This window comes from Pseudonaja textilis, chromosome 1, assembly GCF_049901715.1.
Source record: "Pseudonaja textilis isolate UNSWEBS1 chromosome 1, rPseTex1.2, whole genome shotgun sequence".
In the NCBI taxonomy this organism is placed as follows: Eukaryota; Metazoa; Chordata; class Lepidosauria; order Squamata; family Elapidae; genus Pseudonaja; species Pseudonaja textilis.
Genome location: NC_141990.1, coordinates 310,367,252 through 310,390,373, shown reverse-complemented (window position 1 = coordinate 310,390,373; position 23,122 = coordinate 310,367,252). Strand labels below are relative to the sequence as shown.

At 40.1% G+C, this 23,122-nt stretch overlaps 1 protein-coding gene across 3 annotated transcripts; it reads right to left on the bottom strand.

The window, feature by feature from the left end:
- Nucleotides 1-569: 569 nt before the first annotated feature.
- Nucleotides 570-20,886, bottom strand: CDKL1 (cyclin dependent kinase like 1). 3 transcript variants are annotated; one of them, XM_087922487.1, is made up of 10 exons: nt 20,649-20,886; nt 16,632-16,918; nt 10,181-10,302; nt 6,675-6,747; nt 5,697-5,787; nt 4,310-4,510; nt 3,663-3,745; nt 2,964-3,020; nt 2,055-2,213; nt 570-1,283 (listed from the first exon to the last, which is right to left on the bottom strand). In XM_087922487.1, the coding sequence occupies exons 2-10, from the start codon at nt 16,797-16,799 to the stop codon at nt 1,176-1,178; spliced, it is 1,062 nt and encodes a 353-aa protein (XP_087778613.1). In that variant the 5' UTR covers nt 16,800-16,918; nt 20,649-20,886; the 3' UTR covers nt 570-1,175. The 3 variants fall into 3 exon arrangements, with proteins under 3 accessions (XP_087778613.1, XP_026554557.1, XP_087778612.1); XM_026698772.2 differs by lacking the exon at nt 20,649-20,886 and adding an exon at nt 20,362-20,593; XM_087922486.1 differs by lacking the exon at nt 20,649-20,886 and adding an exon at nt 20,163-20,551.
- Between the last annotated feature and the right edge of the window lie 2,236 nt (nt 20,887-23,122).

The following is a 23,122-nucleotide window of genomic DNA, read 5'->3' as shown; positions in this document are numbered from 1 at the left end:
GAATCTGCTCCTTAAGCTCTAATGCTCCCCTCGCGTGAGATACAGACTCCCAGAACGAATGGAAAAGATGAGAAATAGGTCTCTGTTCTTAAGGGTCTTTCATGTTTTTATGGGGAAAGTTGACATTATGGGATAGATACAGATATTGCTGGCCCATATAGTCACAATTAAAAGTATCGCGAATTAATTTTGGGGAGGAAGATTTCTTTCCTATTATACATAATGGGGGAATTTGAGGATGCTAACCCACAATAATAAATATTGCATAACTAATGATGAGGTTTCTGAAGCTGAACACCAGAGGCCACATCATTTCTCTGGTTCTTGTTTGGCTAGAAAGTGGCCTCTAAAATACGTTGGTGAGCATATTTAATAAGTTAGAATGGAATAAAGAGTGGGAAGGGACCTTGGAGGTCTTCTAGTCCAACCCCTTGCTTTGGCAGGAAACCTATACCATTTCAGACAATTAAATGAATCCTGTGAAAAAAATATACATATTAAAATTTTATTTTATTTCTAGTTGTTCTAGGTAAAAAATAATATTGATTACAATGGAAAGAAACCAAATATTTAATTGAAGAGCTTCTTTACATTTTATTTATTTTGTTGCGAAGACAGCGACAAAGAAAAAGTTCGAATCCAGACATTCCTGGTTCTCGTCTGTAACCTCCAAAGCCAACCCTCCACCCCCTTGCACAAAGAATCTGCAGGTTCAGCCTGCCAAGCAAACTAACTACATCTCTAGTATAAGACCCAAAGTTTCTCTCTCTTGCTTCGAAACCGGGGGATTTTATGAATGAAATATATTTGGCATGTATGGATCCCCTCCACCAATTCCCGCTGCAGCAGAGGCAAGGAATCTTGCCTCACAAAATATAAATTACAAGTGCTTGATAATTAGAGATACAATTTTCCAAGAGGCCCAAATACCATTTTCCTGCTGAACTTTGATACATTATTTCAAACCTTTTGTTGACACATTTTGTTTGTGTGCGTGTGTGTGTTTCTGTTTGTAAATTCGACAGATATTTCCTTTCCAAGGTTTGTCACTTTTCAGCCAGAACATCGTGGTTTGTTTTAGCTGATGCCAGTGTAGATACTGTGATTGTCTTCCAAATTTTCATAGTTAGGAACACAAGACACAGAATGGACTAGCTGTAACAGCTGTCTTTTTTTTAGATGTTTGGGAAACGGTAGTTGAGTTTTCTTGCTCCACAGTAGTACTTCTTGTTATCCAAAGCAGGTAAAATGTTGCTGCTGGTTAATTGGGGAAGATACTGTAGCTGAAAGATAAAAGTATAAATTATAATTCACTGGAGGACATGCATATGCCCTTCATATTAGCCTATTTCAATGCAAGTTTCTCAAAAAAAAATTCAACACCCGAATCCTGAGGCTCCCTACTCCTCAAGTATTGTGTTCAAGAAAATGGTTACGGGAGATGGCTTCTGAAAGGTTTTTACTAATGCTAATTATTCTAAACACAGGTTTTCACTTTGGTTTTGATTTCTTAATGTCAAGTTGTCTTGAACATTGGAGTAAAGAGGTGAGGTAACAGTCACAAACAAGGGGGGAAGGGTTCATTTCAGGGGTGGGCTGCTGGGGGTTCACAGGGGTTCAGGAGAGCCCCTAGCTAAGATTCTGTGCAGTTTGGAGCACCCCCAAATCCCACTCCTGTCTGGCCCCGCCCATCCCTCCCAGGAGTCCTCACGCAACACATTTTGGATGCAGGTAAGTGCAGGGCATGCACAGAGGCTTGGGGAGGGTGAAAAACGGGCCTCCTGGAGGTTTGGGAAGGCCAGAAATGGGCCGTTTCTGGCTTCTAGAGAGCCTCTGGAGCCTGGGAAGGCCATTTTCTCCCTCCTGGAGGCTCAACGAAAGCCTCTGGAGCCTGGGGAGGGAAAAAACACCACTACCACCCCACTGTGGTGCAGGAGGCCGACTAGGCCACGCCCACGCCCACCCAGCAACCAAGGCAGAGAACCCTTTGCTAAAAAAATTTGAAGCCGACCCCGGCTCATTTTCTGTAGTTTGCACTGCCTAGTATCTCTTACCCCAGGCACATGCCTTCTAGGTGGCCGGTTTGGTTTCCGTGTAATGGATCGAGTTTCTCGTTCCCTCCCAAGTTCTACCTCCCGAATGCTATCAAAATAAGGATGCTGAAGGAGCTGTTCGCAGGTCAACCTTTCAGTGGGATCCATATGGAGACAGCCCTGAGACAATACAAGCAGGAGACTGAAATGCATACCGACTAACATGTAATTATGGATTCAAAAGAGCATTCAGGAAAACGAAATTCATTTCTCTCTGGCAGAGAGTAAAACAATGATTAAATTTCAGACACAATCATCAACAGAACCCATGTTATAAAGAATGCTATCAAATAGGCAATTTATTTCCAAAGAGGAACACATTCCAACAAACATTTATTTTCACATTTTTACCTATGTTAGAAAAAAAATATTTTCAGGGCAATATGAGATGTCCATTCTCAAAGGTCACGCGCACTAAGTTTGAAAATGGAAAAGACTCATTTCTTTGCATCTTCCTCCTCTTACCAACAACTGACCAGCCAGCATTTTTCTAGGTGCTTCAGGAATGGGTGCTTGTTTAGATTTGTCTTACTTCTCCAAGTCTAATTGTACATGTTGCTGAAGTTCAACTGCCAAAACTTCATTCAGCACAAACAAGAATGAGTTGTATTTCAGCAACACTTTGAGGACACGCTTGGTTGCAAATATATTTCTGAGACCAGAAGTGCATCACATCTAAATATTCCATTTGAAACCTTGCTTTTAATCCTTGCACTTTTTCCTACCATCTTCCTTATTAGCCATCTAACGGATTTTGGGGGGTAATTTGCAGTAAATTTGAAGGTCACGGTAAAGAATGAGGACTCATGAGATTCTATTGTATTTATAAGCCCCAATAAATGACAACAAACATCAAGGTATTTTCCTCACCTTCATTAGTGCCAGAGCAGCATAAGAAATAGTGGGGAATTTCATTTCTAGTGGCTCCTGGTTAAAAAAGGGGAAATAAATATTAGCAGAATCTTTTTCACAGTTATTGAGGATTTCCCCCACCCCATAATCCTGTAACAACAAAGAAAAACAAAACAAAACAAAACAAAAATGCATTTTTCTTTTAAGGGAATGGTTCCCAGGACAGATGAGAGAATTAAATAAATTGGCTCTCCTGCTTTGCAGCTTTTTATCAACAAGTCCTGCAGTCTGCAGCTTTTTTTTCAGTTTCCAATAGCAATCCTTCCCCCCGCCCTTCTGAAACCAATTTGGGTGTTGATCTCCAAACTGCACCTAGTTACATGTCTCTCTAGAATCATATCCAAGAGTGAACCATTCTTTTTAGGCAACAATTGGTAACCAAGCAATGTTCTGGGTCCCTAAATAGCTAATCTGTAAAAGCAGTATTTTCTGGTTCTTCAAAAACACTGCTTCTTGCACTGAAAAGAGGAAAAAACACTTGCAAGCTAGCTCTGTTTTCTCAGGGCATCGTGTCCAAGCTGCCAGCTACAGTTTTTTCCTCTCTCTCTGTCTGCTGGCATCTGTTGGTCATCCACATTTTTGCCACCCTGATAAGTCAGGTCCAGTGGTGATACTGTGCTATGCTTCTGTAGGATCCCTGAGGAGGGCAGCTCTCACCATGCTTTCTGGATCGGGTATCCTCACCCCACTGAAGAACTGGTTTGTGCTGAAGACTTGCTGATGCCTGGGAATGAGATCACCTTTGAACAAGAATCAAATAGTGCAGTCAGTTTAAACATTTGCATCACCAAGGCCTTCTCCTGTGTGGGGTTTGCAACAGAAGCAGATGGGAGAGAAGAATGGCTTGACTCAGAAACGTGGGTGCCTAGGTAACCAGCCAAACACTCGTCCCTAGCACTGGCCAAAAAAAAAAGTCTTTTCTTCAAATTTGCTGACACCCCCCCCCTCCACTTTAAAATGGGCTGGATTTTGGCTTTGCTTTTCTCTCGGGTTGCTAAAGGTTACTTAAATGTAAACCACCCTAGATGGGGGAGGGCAATAAGGATGCCTTAAATAGTCTCTCTTATTCCCCCCCCTCTCCCAAATATCATGATGAAGAAAGTTGATGAACATATACAAAACTTGACTTCAATTAACAAAATAGTCCCATGCAAACTCAATGCAACACATGTCATGCTTCTCCAGGGTGTTTACACAGGAGACACTCAAATTTCACATGGACACCCCAGAGGTTGGGGATGGGAGGTGAGGAGGAGGTAAGAAACAACAGACAACTTAAGAGTTTCTCAGTAACCTTCGCTTACCTAATGTCCTCCTGATTAAGTAAAGTTGATCCACATCAGACTTTCCAGGCCAGAGAGGGATGCCAGAAAGAAGTTCAGCGAAGACGCAGCCTATAGCCCAGACATCTACAGGAGGGCCATATTGAGTATCACCTACAAGGAGCTCAGGAGAACGATACCACCTGGTAGCCACATAATCTGTATAGTAGTCACAGGGCCCAGCTGAAAGGAGTTGAAGAAAGGATTGCAGACACAGAAGCATCAATTAGAGCAGGGGTCTCCAACCGTGGCAGCTTTAAGACCTGTGGACTTCAACTCCCAGAATTCCTCAGCCAGCAAAGTTCAGCAAAGCAAAGCTGGCTGAGGAACTCTGGGAGTTGAAGTCCACAGTCTTAAAGCTGCCAAGGTTAGAGACCCCTGAATTAGAGTAGGGGATAGTGTTGGGATGCTACTGGTTCGGCTCGGTTTGGCTGAACCAGTAGCAAACATTGCTACCAATCAAATTGGTAGTAAAAAAAAGCCTCCAATGATCAGCTGAGAGGAGGAAAAAAAGCCTTGAGGAAGAAAAAAACACAGGATCGGCCCTCCCACCTGCCCCTGCACTTTTCTTTATCCTCTCAGCTGATTGGCACTGCAGGCCTCAGCTGGTGTGTGGAAAACTGCGCGCATGCGTTAGGTGCGCCCACGCCCTTGTGATCACCGAACCAGTAGTGGAACAGGTAGGATCCCACTGCTGGTAGGGGCCTAAAGACTCTCTCTAGTCTAGATCTTCCTTTCAAGGGCAAAGGAAACAAAAGGATATTTATAGATAATAAATAAATTAAAAACACTATACTGTAAGGTTCATTCTTGGTTGCTCCAAAAGAAGCAAACCTGCTCTTGTTAACTAACTCTGGTACTCATTTTTAGAAAGAGTAAAGGTAGCACTTCTTGCTTTGAACATCTTGTTTTGTCTTTGCATGAATATTGAAGTAATTCAGTTGGATTGCTTTTCTGTTCACATACGGTTGGTTGCAAAAATATAATTTATATAAATGACTTCTGTAGAACTAGGAACAAACATCTGTACTGTCTCTGACATAGAGATCAAAGCTGCATTTGATTTTGTATATCTGTATATTTTGGTATTTCAATAATAACTCGTTTTCCTGTCTTTCATTTTTACTCTTTCTGAAACGAGTATCGAAGTAAGATAAAGTATAATAAAAGGGTAATTACTTTCAATTAATTAACTGCTTAACAAATTTTAAAAAGCAACTTTGTGGTTTTCATCCTTTCATCCATTAAGAGGAACATTAATAACAGGATTAAGCAGGGGAAAAAAACATACATTCATGTATTGTTGCAGAACCTCTGCCTTCTGTTCTGCCCTAGTGAAAGAGGACTGAACTTCATATAATAAACTTACTTAAGATGCGAGCAAATCCAAAATCACAGAGCTTAATGACAAAATGCTTCGTTATGAGAATGTTCTCTGGTTTTACGTCTCTGTGTATGCACTAGACATAGAAAGAGAGACATAATGACATGATCAAGGAGAAAACACAATGCTTCATTTTATTAATCTCAGGCACAGATTACCTGGTATTCTAGTCTTAAGATCTAACATTTGAGACAATATGGTCCTCTTATTCTTTTATGAAGTATGATTGCTAAGAAATAAATATCTGCAATCCTGTTTCATTTGTAAAGAAAATAAAGAAACATAAGAAATACATGTCAGTCACATTTGTCTTCCTTTGAAGTTTTGATATATAACAAAGAAAGTTGCATTAAGAAACTTATTTATAGATGAATTGCTATACATGTTCTCCATAATCTGGAAATTCCAGATTCTATTAGAAAGTATTTTTCCAACCTGCCACTATGACATTCTTAATCAGCATGGCTGGAAGTTGGTAATTCTGGAACAACAATCCAGAATTACCAACTTGGGGAAAATATTTTAGGATAAGAGGAAGCTATTACTTCCTTAAAACATTTAATCCAATCAAAATTAGTACAATACATGTTCAAAAATTAAAATAACCAAAATACTAGGAATCACCAAAACTTATCTGCATTAAAAAAATTCCAAAACAACTGCCAACCTGAAAAACTTGCCAACCTCTATTGAGGGATAAAAAATTTACCATGAAAGCAGGACACTTCTACCTCTTTTGGCAAAACATCAAAAATGGAAACAATTCAGCCATCCCCAAAAAACATTTCTCTAAAAATGATTTAAATGTGGAAAACAGCTTTATATCTAGCTGGTCACTCTTGAGATAATAGCAATTATACATAAGAGGTGAAGATTTTTTAGATCTTGTTCTGCAACATAGAGGATGAAGGTTCAAGGAAATGCAGGAAATGGACAACATGGAAATGGAATGGAATGACTTACATTGTGTTTGTGACAAAAATTCACTGCTTGGAGAGTCTGCCAAGTTATGCTTTTCACAAGGTGTTCTGGGACCCTGGATGGAAAAAATGGAAAAGGCAGCAAAAACACAGTGTGTAGAATTCATCTTTCCTAGATTATTCCTACATACAGACAACACACGGTGCAGTATTTTCTTTTTAAAATTGAGGACAACTATTTAGAATATTCAATGTGGGGTTTTTTTAAATGAATTTATGGATTAAAATAAGAGCAAGCAAGAAGCAAGCTGGAGTGCAAATAAGAAATAAAGGAAAACAATTCCAAGATGCAGCTACTTAAATACTTTTATTCTGCTTCTAGTATTTACAATATTTCACAAATATTTAATACTAACATTGATAAAGCAGTAAAATATTTATATAGAAGGAAATAAGATTCAGGACTAGATGAAAGTGACTCACCAGATATATTCCACTGCTGAAAGGGATGGACCAAAGATAAAGATCAAAGAGCATTTTCCCCTATTGTTCCCTAAGGGATGGTATTTCAGATATGCTACCTTTCATTCCAAAAGTAACATGTAGTTTGTTCCTCTATGAATTTGTCCAGTGTCTTTTCAAAACCATAATTATGAATTACATAATGAGATTTATTTATGCAATCAATTTTAAAACCATACCCTGTTATATACAATAAATCAGTACTTCCTTTTTAATATTCTGACCCCCCCTGCATTTATATTATCTATTTATTTATTATATCTGCCTTCCAGGCGGCAAATATATTCATTTCCTCCTCCTATTTTCCCTGTGAAGTGAGTTGGGCTGAGAGAGAGTGACTGGCCCAAAGTCACCCTGTTGGCTTTCATAGTTGGGGTGAGATTGGAACTCATAGTCTCCTAGCCTGGAGCCTTAACCACCAGATCAAATTAGTTCTCATTTAGATTCAATGGTTGACCTCTAGTTCTCATACTATCGAACCAGGAAAAACTATTAGGTTCCCATTTCCTATCTCATACCTGGTTTATACTTTTATGTTGTCTTACCTACTTTCTGAGCCAAACACTCCATATAGTAATATAGGCTTTCCTCGAGAGAGGAATCACATTAATCCTCTAATTGTTTGATTGCCCTTTCTATTCTAGTGTAGACTCTACAAGAATCTTATAGCAAATGGTAAACATTTCTTTGTTTGATTGATTGACTTTATAGCTAGCCATCTGTGCAAATGACTCTAGTTGGCTCACAATTATCCATAAGAACAGCATTAATATGCCATTCCAGCATGAAGTAAAATTAAAACTATACAGTTACTGATTGGTATTTAAGAAACAGACTATTTACAAGAGCTAATGCATTGTAACAAAAAGCCTAGTGTTGCCTGGAGGCTATTCTCAGATTGAGTTGCTATAGCTGTTATCAGCTTCTCAATCTTGGAATTTTTCGCCTTTTGCTTTAGATGCGGGTGGTCCTCCCCCATTTGAGACAAGTGGTTTTTTAAGGTTTTTCATGAGTTCACAACCAGGTGACAGCTGTGGTCAGGAGGGCCTTTGCACACAGGTTGATCTTGTTCACCCATTGTGCCTATTCCTGAAACAGTTGACACTCATGTTCTAGTCATTTTATGACCGAACAATTGCAATTGGGCTTCCCTTGAAGACCATCTGGAAGCTAAAGCTGTTCCAAAAGGAGCAGCAAGGGCATTTGTGGGTATACCTCAATACACCCATGGGTCATTACTGCTTTGTAAGCATATTGGTTTCCAGTTGACTTCTGGATCCACACCTGTCAGTTACAAAATTCTTCACAGGTCCTGGTTATCTGTCTCCAGGGGCTTTCACCCAATCAGTAAAATTGGGCAAAGTAGGGGTGCTCTGGGTCCCCATCATTAAACAGTGCTGTCTAGTGGCAACCCGGGGAGTCACATGACTCCACTTTACAAGGGATCTGCCACTTTTTAAAATCCAGCTTTTCTCTCAGGCCTCGAGTTAGGCTGTATGTGAGTCCCTGGCAGGCTTTAGGCAATATTTCAGGTCCTGAGTAATTTTTATCTGAGTATCTTTTTTAATCTCACTTTTTAAAGTGTTTTTCTCTTTTAATTATTGAAGCTAACCAAAGTAATTTTGGACTATGATGGCCTTCTAAATAAAATTCAATCAAATGAATACCTTTGTTGCCATTTCAAAGCCACTGCAGCAGAGCCAGAAATATAGTAAAGCAGCTTTCAAACATAACTCATGACACACCAAGCGATCTTGAGCTGCTTTCAAACCGGCACAGAGACCTCATGTAGAAGTGCCTTAATGTTATCCCTTCTAAGATTCATAAGAAGAACTGACCAGCCTCTTCAAGAGCTCTTACAAAGGCAGAAAGCTGCCAGCAGCATTTTACAGATCAAACAATTTCCATGGCAGGAAAAATGACAATCTTTCCAAGATCCAAACATACATTTAAACCAAGATTTTAGGATCTACTGAACTAGGTTCCACACAAATATCAAAATTCAGGCTTTTAAAATAAATTGACATGGGCTTGCTTTCTCAAAAATTGCCACGATTTGCAATAGCCTTTGAGGCGGAAGAAATCTTTTCAGGAATGATCAATTTAGAGGTCTAAAGAGGAGTTATTTCCCTTCTTTAGCACATATGCTCCCATCTCAGCCACATTATCTCCTTTGCAACAGTCCACAGCAAGCTCTCAAACCATTCTTTTGCAAGCATGCCTTAATCCATGGTAACCACACACTGGCCTTTTTTTAAACCTTCAAGATTGATGGTTGCAGATCTGTTACATCTAGAAAGAAAAATCTGCAGTAAGGCATGGACATTATATCTTGTGATGACCAAGGGCATGTCATAAAGGCAACACAGTCAAATAAGCAATAAGAGTCCCTTTATTATCTCCAACTTTGCTCCCAATGTCCAGGTTACCTTCGGCTGGAGAAAAACTCTCCCAAGAACAGCCTTTAACTGTAGAAAATTCAGTCCACTTTGGTACATACAAACTGTAACTAAAAATCCAAAAAACCAAGTTGAAGGAATTAGCTTGACAGGGCAGGAGAAGGAATTTCCGACTTGAAAGCATGGCAAAACTCACACAGTTGGGAAGACATCAGGAACACAGATAAGCCACGACGATACAAGATAAATTCATGTTTGCTCCCAACAGCTTGCTGTGCTGTTCCTTTTTTTACACACTGTGTTCCCAGCTGCAGCTAATGAAGGGAATCAGGGCCCTTCCCTCCCCCATAAGCCATGCAACTCATGTTGCTCCCTTCTCCATTCCTCCCTGCATGCCCTAGGATAAAGAGGGGGTGGGCCTGGGTCTTCCTCTGAATTCCCTCTCCCTTGCTCTACCTCTTCCCTGCTCTGCCCAGCCAGACTTTGCCCTTCCCCAGTTTCTTCCACAGCCAACAGAGCCACACTCCCACCCTCTGTCAGCTGTTTGGCTTCCCCTTCCGAGTTGGATTCTGGCAGGGGCATGACATAACTGCTTTGTTTCTACAAATTTCATGAGTCAGCAACTTACCCACGTGGATTCTTGTCAAGCTCATGAAGTACCGTATGGTCACAATATTCAAAGACCAAGTGAAGCTTTCGTTTCCTCCGGAAGACCTCCAGAAGATTCACCAAATTGGGATGTTTCAGTTGCTAAAAAGCATAACACAACATTTGTGAAGCAGCTTGAGGTGAAGAAAATAAAGCTGTTACATCAACATTCACGGTCTAATTTTAAAACATACTTACCATATAAAGCAAAAAGGTCAGAGAGTCACTACTCATAATTTAATGTTTCTAATTCAGCTCCCACTTCGCCTTATGACTCACTGTGCCTCAAGTTATCTAAAAAATACTTGTCTCCTCAGTTAAACATTGTGACTACCAGTAATTCAATTCAATCTATTCTATTCATTTATTACTAATTTCTTCCCATAACCTTTTAGCGTAACCATTTGGTTCTGCTTTTCAATCAAAACAAAAATAAAATATATAATTGCCATTAATACCCAGCTGCAATTTTCTTGCCTTTTGTCTCCCCCATACTATTCTCATTCTCTCTTTATTATCTTCCCTAAACTTCACAAAGCATGAAACTTCCTCTTAAAAGTATCATAAAAAACAGATGGTTGATCATAAATAAAATCCTACATTTTGATTGAATACTTGCATTTTAATTTTATTGACATGCAACATGCAATATAATCTGAATGACAAGATGGACCCCTATCTTGTCTTTGTTTAAGTGAGCCAGGAAGAGCTTTTGCTCATATCTCGTTTTTAAATGAATCTTGAAGGATCTGCCTCTTCCCCCATGTCTTGGATTAGAGAGTACGGTGGGGTCCTTTGGGATCAAGGCTGAGGATTACAATTTTCCTGTTCTTCTCTTCTTAGAAATTTATCTTTTCTTTTGCTGGTTATGATTATTTTCAATTGCTTTTAGTAGCGTATACAACATTATGAAGTTGGCCAGCTTTAGAGATTTGACAAATATGTTTAACAAATGAGTTGATGGAAGCAGTATGAGGTCACGGGCTGCTTATATCTGTTTCAGAGGTCATACTAACTCAGCACAGAGTGATTTAACAACAACCCAACAAAATAGCAGCCAAAAGGTGATTTCAGTTTTTTAAAATACCCAGATATCACCATGGGGTCTCCTGGCCTCAGTGTTTATAAGAATGTATAAAAAGTTGTGCTGAATTGGATGAAAGGCCTATATGGCAGCACCATGTTTCCCACAGAAGGAAACTCACAAGCAAGACACGTCTCCTAGCAACTAAGATCCAGATGCACCCTGCGCCTCTGACACAAAAGTTAATATAACCACCAGTAGCCTTTTTCCCCATTGAAAGCCTTATATTTATATATTTCAAACTCAACCCTAAAGGCAGACAAGGTAAATGGCACTGCCCATTTAATCTCTTAAATCTGAATGGCTATGGCATTGTTCAAGCCTTTGTTCTTTCTTTGTTTATACAACACAGAAAAATGATGGATTAAGAATCCTGTCTCCCCACACCCGCTGGATTAGATCTCAACCCATACTGTTCTCCAATTAGCAAACAAACAATCTGTTACTATTGACTGAGAAAGTGTTTTTCTGAACTGGTGGCAGAGCAGGCCCGCACTTGTTCAATCAACACAATTCAGCACACAGATTCATTGGCAAAGAATGGTGAAAATTGTTGAGATACTCTGCTTCCCTGTCTCTCTTTCTTGGTTCCTTCAAGAGCCATTTATTACCTGTTTTCCTGACATAAGCTGCTGCCCCCACTATTGAATTTCTTCCTGGGCTTTAGAAATCCCCATTAATCTTTCCACAATAGCTTATCAGACTTCTGAATCTCTTCAGATAGCTAGGGTAGATTTGAACGCTACTATGGATTTAAAGTATGCACAAGGAGAAGTAAGCAACTTGATATCCTCATTGGCTTTGTGGTACAACATTAACTTGTGCCAGCAACGTAATCAAAGTTTAGGAATTGAGGAATTGTAATGCAAAATGTCCACAGGACCCATGGTTACCTCCTCTGGGCCTAAAAGCTTAGGGCACTATTATCTGAATGGAGAGTTAGAACTGGGTGTTATCCCTCAGAATTGATCAGAAGACATTTTTTTTCACATAAGGCTCATTTTATTTCAAGAGTGCATTATTAATAAAATGGATGGGTGGTTATTTTTAAAAAGATGAAATACACTTATGGGGGAGGTGGACTATCAACTGGCCAAGTATTGACATTCAGACCATCCAACCCAATTTTTACATGAGCAGACAGAGTTCCTTCATATATAGTGAGCAGGATTTGTTTGTCCTTTGCTTTTCCCACTACGAAAGGCAAGAAGAAGTGAGTGAAATCTCAAGAAACTTCACTTCAAGTCATTAGAAATACCTTCTCCCAGTCAGGAAAGGTGAAAACTAAAGAAAATAGGGAGGAAAAAAATCCAATAAAGGACATCAAGGCATTTCCAAACTACCTCTGTTTAAAGCAGGCTTGCAATCATCTGACTCTCTGCTGAAAACACGGAGAACACATAGAGATTGCCATTATTTACTTTCCTATTTATTAGATTTACATTTTGCTTCTCCTGTTCAGTATCACTGAGTATATAACACATCTTTCTCCAATTGTATCTTCACAGCAACTATGTTCTTATCCAAAATCATTCAGTGCAATTTCCTGGCTTAGGGTGAATAAACCGAGTTTCCAAATTTACTTGTTATTTAAATATATATAGCTGCCAATTCAACACACAATGCTGGATGGCTAATAAACAGTAGCATAACCAACAAACAACACTGGATGGCTAATAAATAGTAGAATAACCAATAATAATTTAGAAAAATTGAAAGCAATTGAAATACCCCAATGTCCCTGAATTCAACACATATACTAACAGAACACCAGAACGAGCTCACTCTACGTCCTGGTTTAAGGTTTAGAGTTGCAACCATCTTTTCAGCTTAGTGAAATGCTTATAAAGTCAAGCCCATTTGAGTCTCTTCAATATTAATCCAATAATACTTTCTCAACATATATCTGCTATTTCCTTTAACTTTTCCATATTGCTGGATGATTATGCAGGGGACAAACTTTTGACTGATAAACACCATTTTCTATTCCCTTGCTCCACCTGGAAGACAAATGGCCAGATGTGGAACTAAAGCTAGGACATCATGGTTCTTTTAAGGGACTTATTTTGGAAAACAGTTAGTCAACGCCACTTCAGTTTTAAATTTGTAAACAATTTGATGTGGTTTACGAACTGCAAACCAATTTAATATTGACTGCAAAATTACTGAACCATGTCTCATCTGAATTTATTCAACTATTTTTAAATATTATTTTGGCTTTTAAGAAAAAAAAGATACTGCCCTTTATTTTCAGGAAGACTTCCATTCACCACATATAGCCCAGAGGCAAATAAATGAAATAAGAGCAGACTACCACCAAATGCTGTTTTTGGAAGTACTATATATCTATCAAGAAAAGAAAGGCAAAAATACATTGAGATGGACCTGATAATCAGATATACAGAGCCAAGATAGATGCTAACTGGCTCAGCGGCTGTACTTGTGAAAAGGATCTGGGTGTCCTGATAGACCACAGATTAAGCATGAGACAGTTGTATACTACAGCTATTAAAAGAACCAATGCAATCTTGGGCTGCATCAACAGAAATACACAAGGTTGAGATCTGGAAAAGTAATTATTGCACTCAATATTCCATATGTGGGATATAGCATGTGGAATGCTGTATTCAGTATTGGTCACTGCACTTCAAAAGGGTATAGTGGATCTAGAAGAGGACAACCAAGATAATCAAAGGGCTGGAGCAGCTACAATGAAAGATTGTAACATTTGGGGTGTTTTAGTCTAGAAAAGAGGCAAATAAGGGAACATAATTGAGGTTTACACATGGTTAAAAGAACTGGGAATGTTTAGCCCAAGGAAGAGAAGGCTGGATGCGGGATGGACATAGTAATTGTCTTCCAATATACTGCAGGAGAAAAGAGCATGGATTTACTCTCTATAGTGTCTGTAGTGAGTAGGACCCTGGGAAAGAAGCTTTATAGAAAAATATCCAAATTCAACATTAGGAGGAATTTTCTGACTGTGGGTTATGAAGCTATGGAAGAAACAGCTTCCTGAACTTGTAGGCACTCCAACAGTGGAGGTTTCAAGCAAATGTTCAGCCAACTATTTGTCTGCACTAGAAGACCTTCAAGCCCCCTTCCAATCCAATGATTCAATAATCCTGAAAGGTGATGGTAGTGCAATGTTAGAGTTACTTGCTCCTAAATCAGTATTTGGTAGTTGGTCTTTCCTACAACAACAGTATTTTATAAGTGTGCCTGAAATACATTCTCAAAATTCTAAATATATTCTAAATTAGGCACTGGCCTAAAAGATTGTGTGATTAGCTCTAGAGCTGTGATAGTTGAACCTATGGCCTGCATGCTAGAGGTGGCATGCAGAACCCTCTTTCAGGGCATGCAAGCCATCGCCCCAGCTCAGCTCTGCCATGCATGCACACGCCTCCTCCCGGCCAGCTGGTCTTTGGGTCTCTGCTGCACATGCATGGAGGGGCGCATGCACGGAGATGCACGTGCATGTGGGGGAGCACGTGCACAAGGATGCACATTGTATTTTGGTGATGCGTGCACTTTGGGCACTCAGTGCTGAAAAGGTTAGCCATCACTGCTTTAGAGCAACCTTTGTCAAGCCAGAGCCCTGAAGCTGTGGCAGACTACAGCTTCCACCATTCTCAACTAATATAATCATTATAGTCTTAATATACATATATCAAATGACTCAGTCTGGCACAACTGGTGTAAAATAATTTACATTGTGTAAAGTAATGCACGGACAATTCTTTTCAGCTCGGAAGGGTGATTCATGTCCATTAATTCCTAGAAACTCTAACTTATTATTTTGTGCAAATGCTAACTAGAAAAAAGGTCCTTCACAAGTTCCTATAAGAAATATTAGTTTTCATTTAAAAAAATTCTTCCCCTTCCTTGTTCCAGAAATAGAGTTTAAATAATCAGGAAAATGGCTGGTGAGATAGCACAATGCAAAGAAGCCAGAGGTAACAAAGAAAGACAACAACAGGCAATCCATAAGCTATATCTATATGAACTGCGCCAGCAAAAGTCAGTGATAAATTGCTGGAGAACAGAGGAGACATTGCCCACTATCTATTGGAAAAAACAAAAATATGCATCCAACTATCAGAAGGAAACTACCACAGAAATTGAGTCCCTGCCATTTTTACAGTGCCTTGTTTCTTGTATATCCTTTCTGTGCTAAAAATAATTCGAGCTACGATACCAATGATTATAGTAATTGATACTAATGGTGGACAGTTAAAAGTTTTCTATTATATGCTTTTTTACTGTAATCATTTATATTTAGTGCTTTAAGTTGTATTTGTTGCCCAGAGTTGTCGTTGTAAAATGGGTGGCCATATAAATTGAATAAACCAACATATAAACATAAATAATGTTAATATTAGGAGCAGCAGGAGGATTGAACTGTGGTCCATTGGTACTAAAGTTTGGCAACAAATGACATATAACCAGCACAATAAATACAAAACGAAGACTTCAATCAATTGTCCACAATGATTTACAACAACTACAAAATGCAGTTTTTCTCCTCTTACAGAATTTGAGTTATCTTGACATGCTGTTTTGCTTCATTTGGAATGGAATATATTTGGGCCCAGTATCAGGAGGACATTATGTAAGAAGCTTTTCTTAAAAAATATTCCCTGGCTCTCATATCATCAGAAAATCTTTCAAGAGAGACAAACGGACAAGTGTTTAATTACATCAAAAGACAAAAACTCTCTCTCTAAGATAATTAGGCTGTGAACCACTCAGAGACAAATTCATTTGAAACTGATCTGAACCTATGAGAGAGTATATGAGGTAAAAATTTTACATGAATTGATTTAGGAGGACCCAATCTAAGTACCACAAGAAGCTTGAAAGAAAAGAATAAAACTACTTTCTACTATCCTAATCACAATTAATCATGTCTACATTAGAGATTTATCAATCTTCTTATAAGATTAAAAGTCTTCAAAGAATGGAATAGAACAATGAAAATCACTATTGTTAAAATATGTTCATTGTAAATATGCAATTCACATGTGATATTTAAAGAGGAAATAAATAATCTTATTTATATCCATTCTTTCCACTGCTTCTCATAGCTTTTTATCATAGCTATCTATCATCAAATGCACAGTCCATGTACTTTATGTATAGTTAATGATCCGTGAAATACATTTGAAAGATAAGTTTCCAAAAGCTGGACTACTCTTAGGCAGGCATCCAACAGTATATTTGGGATAAAAAGCATGGTGATGCTCAGATAAAATGGGCCATTGGATTAGTTACAAGGAAGAAAAACAATAAAAATACAGCTTTAATCAAATAAGTTTCTGATAAGCAGATTCCAGTTCATTACCTTTAACATCCGAATCTCTCGAAGTGCAATTTTTTTAATAACAGGATCATCCTCAGATTCCAGGAACTTTTTGATAGCAACAATTTGCCCTGTGTCTTTGTTCCGGCATTTGAAAACAACCCCATAGGAGCCTTCCCCAATCTTACTAATTTTTTCATATTTCTCCATTGCTAATAGAAAAGAATCTCTGAATATGTTATCCACTGTAAGCGAGACCTGGTGAGTAAGATGTTCTCTTGAGGATCTGAATGATTCAAAAGTTGCAAAAGGCCACAATCATCTTAAATCTGTAAGACAAATGTAAAAATGTGATTGCAGCCACACTTAGCATCTATGGAATCCATGGAACATAACCATACCATACTGATTCTTTAATGGACCAGCAATCTGAGCCTATATTTACTTTGTTTCAAATAATGCACTAGTCTTTAATACCCCCCCCCCTTCCAGATACCCCAACAGGTGGTGAGAAGAGATTGGAGTTTTTACAAAATAAGACCTCTTTTTAAGTGGCTTCATTACTATTGCTTGAAATACTTTGCTATTTACCCTCCAGCACTGGGCAAGCTCCCAAAACCCTTGCTATAAAAAGTTAAATGGAACTTAATGAAGTTTTATTCCACCAGTTCCACTGAAATGAACTGGAATGATTGAAATCACAGTGTGGTTTGTTGTGGAAAAGTTTTTATTTAACAAGGCAGTGCCCACACTTCATTTGACTTCTAAAACCAGCAAACATACTATGAATTAATGTGATGTATAAACTGACCCTTCACCTTTATTTTTTCACTCAGCTAATTAGTCATTGACTTGATAGGAGCTGTTGAATCTTGGATGACCTTGAAAAAAATGAAGTAGGTCTTGGCCTGCAGAAAAGCCCAGGGAAGCAAGCTACACTGGGAAACTGAAGAAACCACCCAGGAGAAGTCAGTGGCAAACTATTTCTGTAGATGTTGCAGAGGACCTGGAGATATTAATGTAGACCTCATGGGCCAAATACGATTTGAGGAAGCCTTTACTTTTCTGTTAATTAGATTTATCTCTACAGTACTTGCAATCTCACATAGTATCTGATAAATTTGGGACCTGGATATCTTTGGGATCTGGATACCTCCTTTTGCAAGTGTCCATCAACTACAAAAGATCTACAAAAGATGTCTTCTTGAAGTTGCTCAATTCATAATACAATGACCTGAACTAAGGCATTTCCAGGATAAAAACATCCATTGCAAAATCTGTTCCGGTTTAGTTAATAGTTGAAACTGAACTTTTTAAAAAGATGCTCATTTTCAGACTTTCAGTTAAATTGGAACCACAGTAATTTTCTGTTCCATATTTAATAGTGATTAAAAGTTATTTACATTTATTTTTTTAAGATGATGATACTTTAATTGTTTGCAATGATTTATAATCCATTTTGAGATTCTTTTTAATAATAAAAATGGTGGGGTAGAAATGTAAGGATAAATGTCAGGATAAAGCTTCCTAGATCCGCCAAAAACATATCAAATACAGGTAGTCCTCGATTTACAACCCTTTCATTTAGTGACTATCTGAAGTTACAATGGTGCTGAAAAAAGTGACTTACAACCAGTCCTTCCACTTACAACTGATACAGCAGGTTCAAAATGTGGGCACTTGGCAACTGGTATGTATTTATATTGGTTGCAGTGTCCCGGGGTCCCATGTTCACCATTGGTGACTTTCCTAATCGGCTTGCAAGAAGCAAAATCAATAAGGAAGCCAGATTCACTTAACTGTGTATTCATTTAACAACTGTGGCAATTCACTTAATGACTACAGCAACAAGGTTATAAAATTGAGCCTGACTCACTTAGCAGCTGCCCCACTTAGCTGCAGAAATTTCAGCTGCGGTCGTAAGTCAAGAAGTAGCCGTAGCCATGGGAAAGTCAAGACTATCTTTCTTAACACCATACTTTTCTGTTTGTAATTCCTGCAATCTTTGGCTCAATTTGTTCTTTCACACTGTCAGAACTCCTGGAACTTCTGCTCAGCCCCTTTCTTTCCCCTTAATCACATTTCACCTCAAAAGCCAGGGTTCTTCAGCTTTTTTTTTTTAAAAATCTATTCCTTAGCCTTTTGTATTTCTATCACAGCAGCCACATAAGGCTATCTGATTCTATTTATGCATACTCTCCCCTTCCTACTTCCCCATGTTCTCTTTACCTCCACTCCTCTATTCAGATCTGATCATTTCTGCATTCAGTCGAATTTAGACTTTAAGCTCCTTAGAACAAAAAAGTTATCTTCAAGTTTATGTGTTCTTTAAGGCTTCTGGGTCTCCAACGTGATGCCTGAGGCTCTCAGGTGCTCCTGGAGGCCTGCCAGGCTCCCTGCCCTACCGAACAATTTTTATTATGAAGACTTTTAACTCAAGCAGACAGGTGAGCATGTTGCAAAGTAAAGCACAAGCCCAGTGATTTCTTCCTTTACTAATGTATCTCTGGGCCCCACAGAGACACTTTTAGAAAATGAAAATGGTTGGGGGCTGCAGGCTACTATTTGCATGACTATCCCCCACCCCATCCCCAGGACAAAGATATGGTGAAGGGGGATCTTTCTGAAGGATAAGAGCGGGTGAGTGGGACCAAGTTCCTTAGCTTCCTCCATGGCAAATTGACATTTTGTGATGATTTGGACACCACTGTGGTACTGCCAGCATGCAACCCTAACAACAAGTTGTATGAATGCCCTATACTGAAAGGGCCCCCTTGTCTTAAAAAAAAAAAGGAGCAAAATCTACACAGTGTAATATCTGCACAGTGGTCGCATTACTCTGTGAATTTAGAAACACGGAGAAAAAAGGAGGGCAAGGATTGTAAGGCGCTCTCTGCACCAAAGTGATGGATACTAGCGCCTCTAGTGCAATCTGAAACCCGGTTGCTGGAAGGCTCCAGTGGCCTCTGCGTCTTCAGACCACTTTCCCCATGCAAAAGGCCCATCTGTAAATTAAATTTTAATTCAGCACCTTTAAGCAAAGGCAGGTTGCCAGTGAGGTGCAGCCAACTGGGCAAGCCCATCAGCAGCAAAACACACACCTGCCTCTCTGCCTAAGGAAGGAAGGGACAGGAGGAAAGGTAAGGGACAAGGCCCAGCTTTGGCTTCCCACTTCCTTGTCTCGCCTGCCTGCAAAACTCCCGAGAACAATGGTGCCAGCAGGTGTGTGAGAAGGGCACAGCAGGGATGGTCGCAGAGAGGGTCCTAAAGAGGACTTGGGGATGTCCCCCTCCACCCTCACCAGACCAATAGCCTCGTGGCAGTGTTTCCCTCGGGCCTGCAAGCAGCCCCTTTGGGATAAAAGGAGAAACGACAGGTTCCAGAACAGTCAGGACCTACTGACAGGAATTGGGGGCGGTGGGGGGCGCAGCTGCAGAGGTGAATGTTGCTGTCTCAGAGGCAATTCATACGTTTTTTTTTTTCACAGCAGGAAGAAGCCCACTTGAGAGACCAAGTACGTCCCCTCCTTCCCCCACCCTCCTTAAAGTGCCCTCCTCGCATCCTCAGACGAACCTTCCCTTCCATTAGCCATGCAAGCCTGCAGGACTTATTTAATTCTCCACAGAAAAGCGCGCGTTCCCCTCAACTCGCAGCCAGAAGGAACTCCGCCGTCGCGCAGCTCTGCTCGACCAAAGCGCACTTTGTCTGTGCTCAGAGACCGTTGCCCTGCGCCGGCCGGGAGCGATAGGACTCCCACTCCAGCAGTTCTCACCCTCGTTGCGAGACTTCGCTTTCATTCCGGCCGGCCAACCGACTGGCGATGGCTCCCGGCACCTGCTGCCTGCTTCTCTCGCCTGCTGCGCGGGCGGGCAAATGTGGCCGCAGACGCAACACCTTCATGCGCCACTCTGGGCCGTCGGCCGCAGACGCTGAACTGCCTGCCAGTCGGGCGAGAGGGGGGCGGGGGGCAAGGCGGTGAGGGGAGGCGACCGTGTCTCGCCACTGCCCGCCTCCTGGAGGTGGACCATGGGCAGGAGGAGGCCGCAGGCGACAACCCACCTATCCGAACAGCAAGCTGGACGGTCTGTCGTGGGTCCGTCTGTCAGGAGAGAGGACAACGCAGAAGGACGGCATTGCTTCGTGGAGGCGCTTACAGGTCCACGCAGGAACAGGGATTTGCTCCATTTCGAAGCCTGTAACGTCGGATAACATTTTGCTGCGGAGTGACGCATTTTCTCCCTTTTCTAGTAAAACGTGCTGAACTTTTTCTCTTTGTTATCCAGAGAAGGCCAAAATACTGTGTGGTTAAAAAAAAAATCATTCATTTGCGTTCCTTCCACTGCAAACTACTTGGTCTCAAACTTAAAAGATACTCCACTGCGCAAACACGATCGCAGTGAGTTCACAAGCCTCCCCGCGGTTAATGTATTTTCTTTGTCCGCTTTGGCACACATCCATCAACTAACCACAGGGATGAAATCACACAATATAGTTGACTAAACTAGGATAAGGTAGTCTGTGGTTTTAGGTGTCTTGAAAACCTAATGGAAAACAAAGTGAGATTAGCTTCAAACCTATTAATAAAGAGCTTTGCTATGGAAGACATGAGTAAAATTGACTTACCACCCACTTACCAAGAAACAAGCCAACCATGACTTAACGTAGCTTCCAGTGTGAATCCAGCCCATGTAATTTATCAGCCAGTGCCATGTGAACCCAGAAAATTAGGTTGGGTAAACCACGAAACTGCTAAGTCTTGCTTGCATTGTGTTAAATAATAGCATGCATGAAATGTTTGAATCCCAGCTAAGGACAAGTCTGGAACTTCCAGAAAATTTCCTGAATAGGACTTTGAACATCAATGGCTGGGTTTGCCCATTTTAATCTTGCTTTAAACAGGAATAGGTAACTTGTGGTTCATCTTACTGAATCATTAGGCTATTATAGTCAGCCATAATAGAATGTGTTTTATTTGGGCACACCTATGTTTCTTAACACTTAACAGTTTTTTAATTATTTATATAGACTTTATTATTTTATAAATAATTCAAGGCAGCAAATATACCTAATACTCCATTCTCCTATTTCCCCACAACCACCATTCTGTAAGGTGGATTGACCTGAGAAAGTAACTGACTTCTGTGAACCCAGAAATCAGCAATGCAAATTCTTTATGGAGAGGATACTTGACCATTTTACTGGGTACTTTCTACTGTCCTTTTAAAGACCTCATTTGGAAGCCTAGAATCTTCTTGTTTCAAATACATCTCCAAAGCCAAGTTTTAATATTCCAATTTTCCTGGTTGCCCAATTTCACAATGACTCTGGGCAGCTGAGATAAAGAGGCTAATTTATTAAAATGTTACCGTATCGATGAAAAGCCATGATGAAATCACATCGTAACATTCTTGTGCAAATGTTGTCATCTGTGTTGGTTGTGTGGTGACGTCATGTCCCCTTCTAACCCCTTTATGCCCATGAAAACAATGCAAGTATTTGGAGCAATGCTGATACTTCTGGGAAATTAGCTGAACTACTGATCAACATGGTTACCATTGATCCATCTAGTTTTAAAATCAGTCTTGGTAAAAATAGCAGCTCCAATTTCAGTTCTGTTGAGGACCTTTCAAATATTAATTGAAAGTAACCCCACCCCCTTTACAACTTGCCTTCTCTCCAGAGATTATTTGTTACTCCTCATAAAGCTGCTGTTACCCCTTTATAAATCTAACTCTTGCTGCAAACCCTGTTTACATTTGAGAGGTCCTTGGTGCTCTCTGAACTTGTTTTCTTGCAGGCTAATAACCAAACTAGGTAACACCATCAGTGCTAGTAAGGAGTTGGATTTGCTCTGTTTATATTCTAGTCTTAGGGGATGGTCTTAGTTCGATTGGACTGTTTATTGCTTGTTTGGCAGTTCCTTGATTGGGGGTATTATTTGCTTGATTGTTGGTCTGCTGTTAATCTTGGAGTTAATCTATGCTCATCTGGTGCCGATTGTTGGTGGGGAGGTGTCCGGTCATTTTGTTCCCTTTTGAGTTTGTAGATTGTCTCTTTTGCATCAAATATAGACATTGTTTATGTCTATGTATCTATTCATAGCGAATATGTTAGAGTGCCGGGCTTCTAGCAATTCCTTAGCGTTTTTGGACTTGGCTTGGTCTAAGATGGTCGGTTTCCCAATTGAAACTGTGGTTAAGCCCGTCCATATGTTGTGAAATTATGTCTTCCAACCAGTAGTTGGTGCTCAAGGATGTGCTCTGCCAGTCTTCTGTCTGTATGTCCTATGTAATGGCTATTGCAATCCATGATGCATTCAATCATCCCTTATACTTTCTAGAGCAGTGGTGGCTAACCTTTTTGCGCTCCTGCCAAAAATTGTGCACGCACTTGCACGCTCGCACTTGCATGCCAGTACCCAGAAAGCAATGCACTCCCCCACGCCCCCTACGCATGTGTGCGTAATCCCCACCCGCCCATCCCTGCCACCCCTTACCTGCACTGCGCCTCACAGCTGATTTTCGGTCAGTTTG

Bases quoted from the DNA above. Each gene is read 5' to 3' on its own strand.
- CDKL1 (XM_087922487.1), bottom strand. From the start codon at position 16,799: ATGGAGAAATATGAAAAAATTAGTAAGATTGGGGAAGGCTCCTATGGG. The intron at 2,214-2,963 runs GTGAGGAAAATA...GTATTGTCTCAG, and splicing joins CTGCTCTGGCACTAATGAAG to GGCTGTCTCCATATGGATCC. The intron at 1,284-2,054 runs GTAAGAGATACT...TTTATCTTTCAG, and splicing joins CTAGAAGGCATGTGCCTGGG to CTACAGTATCTTCCCCAATT.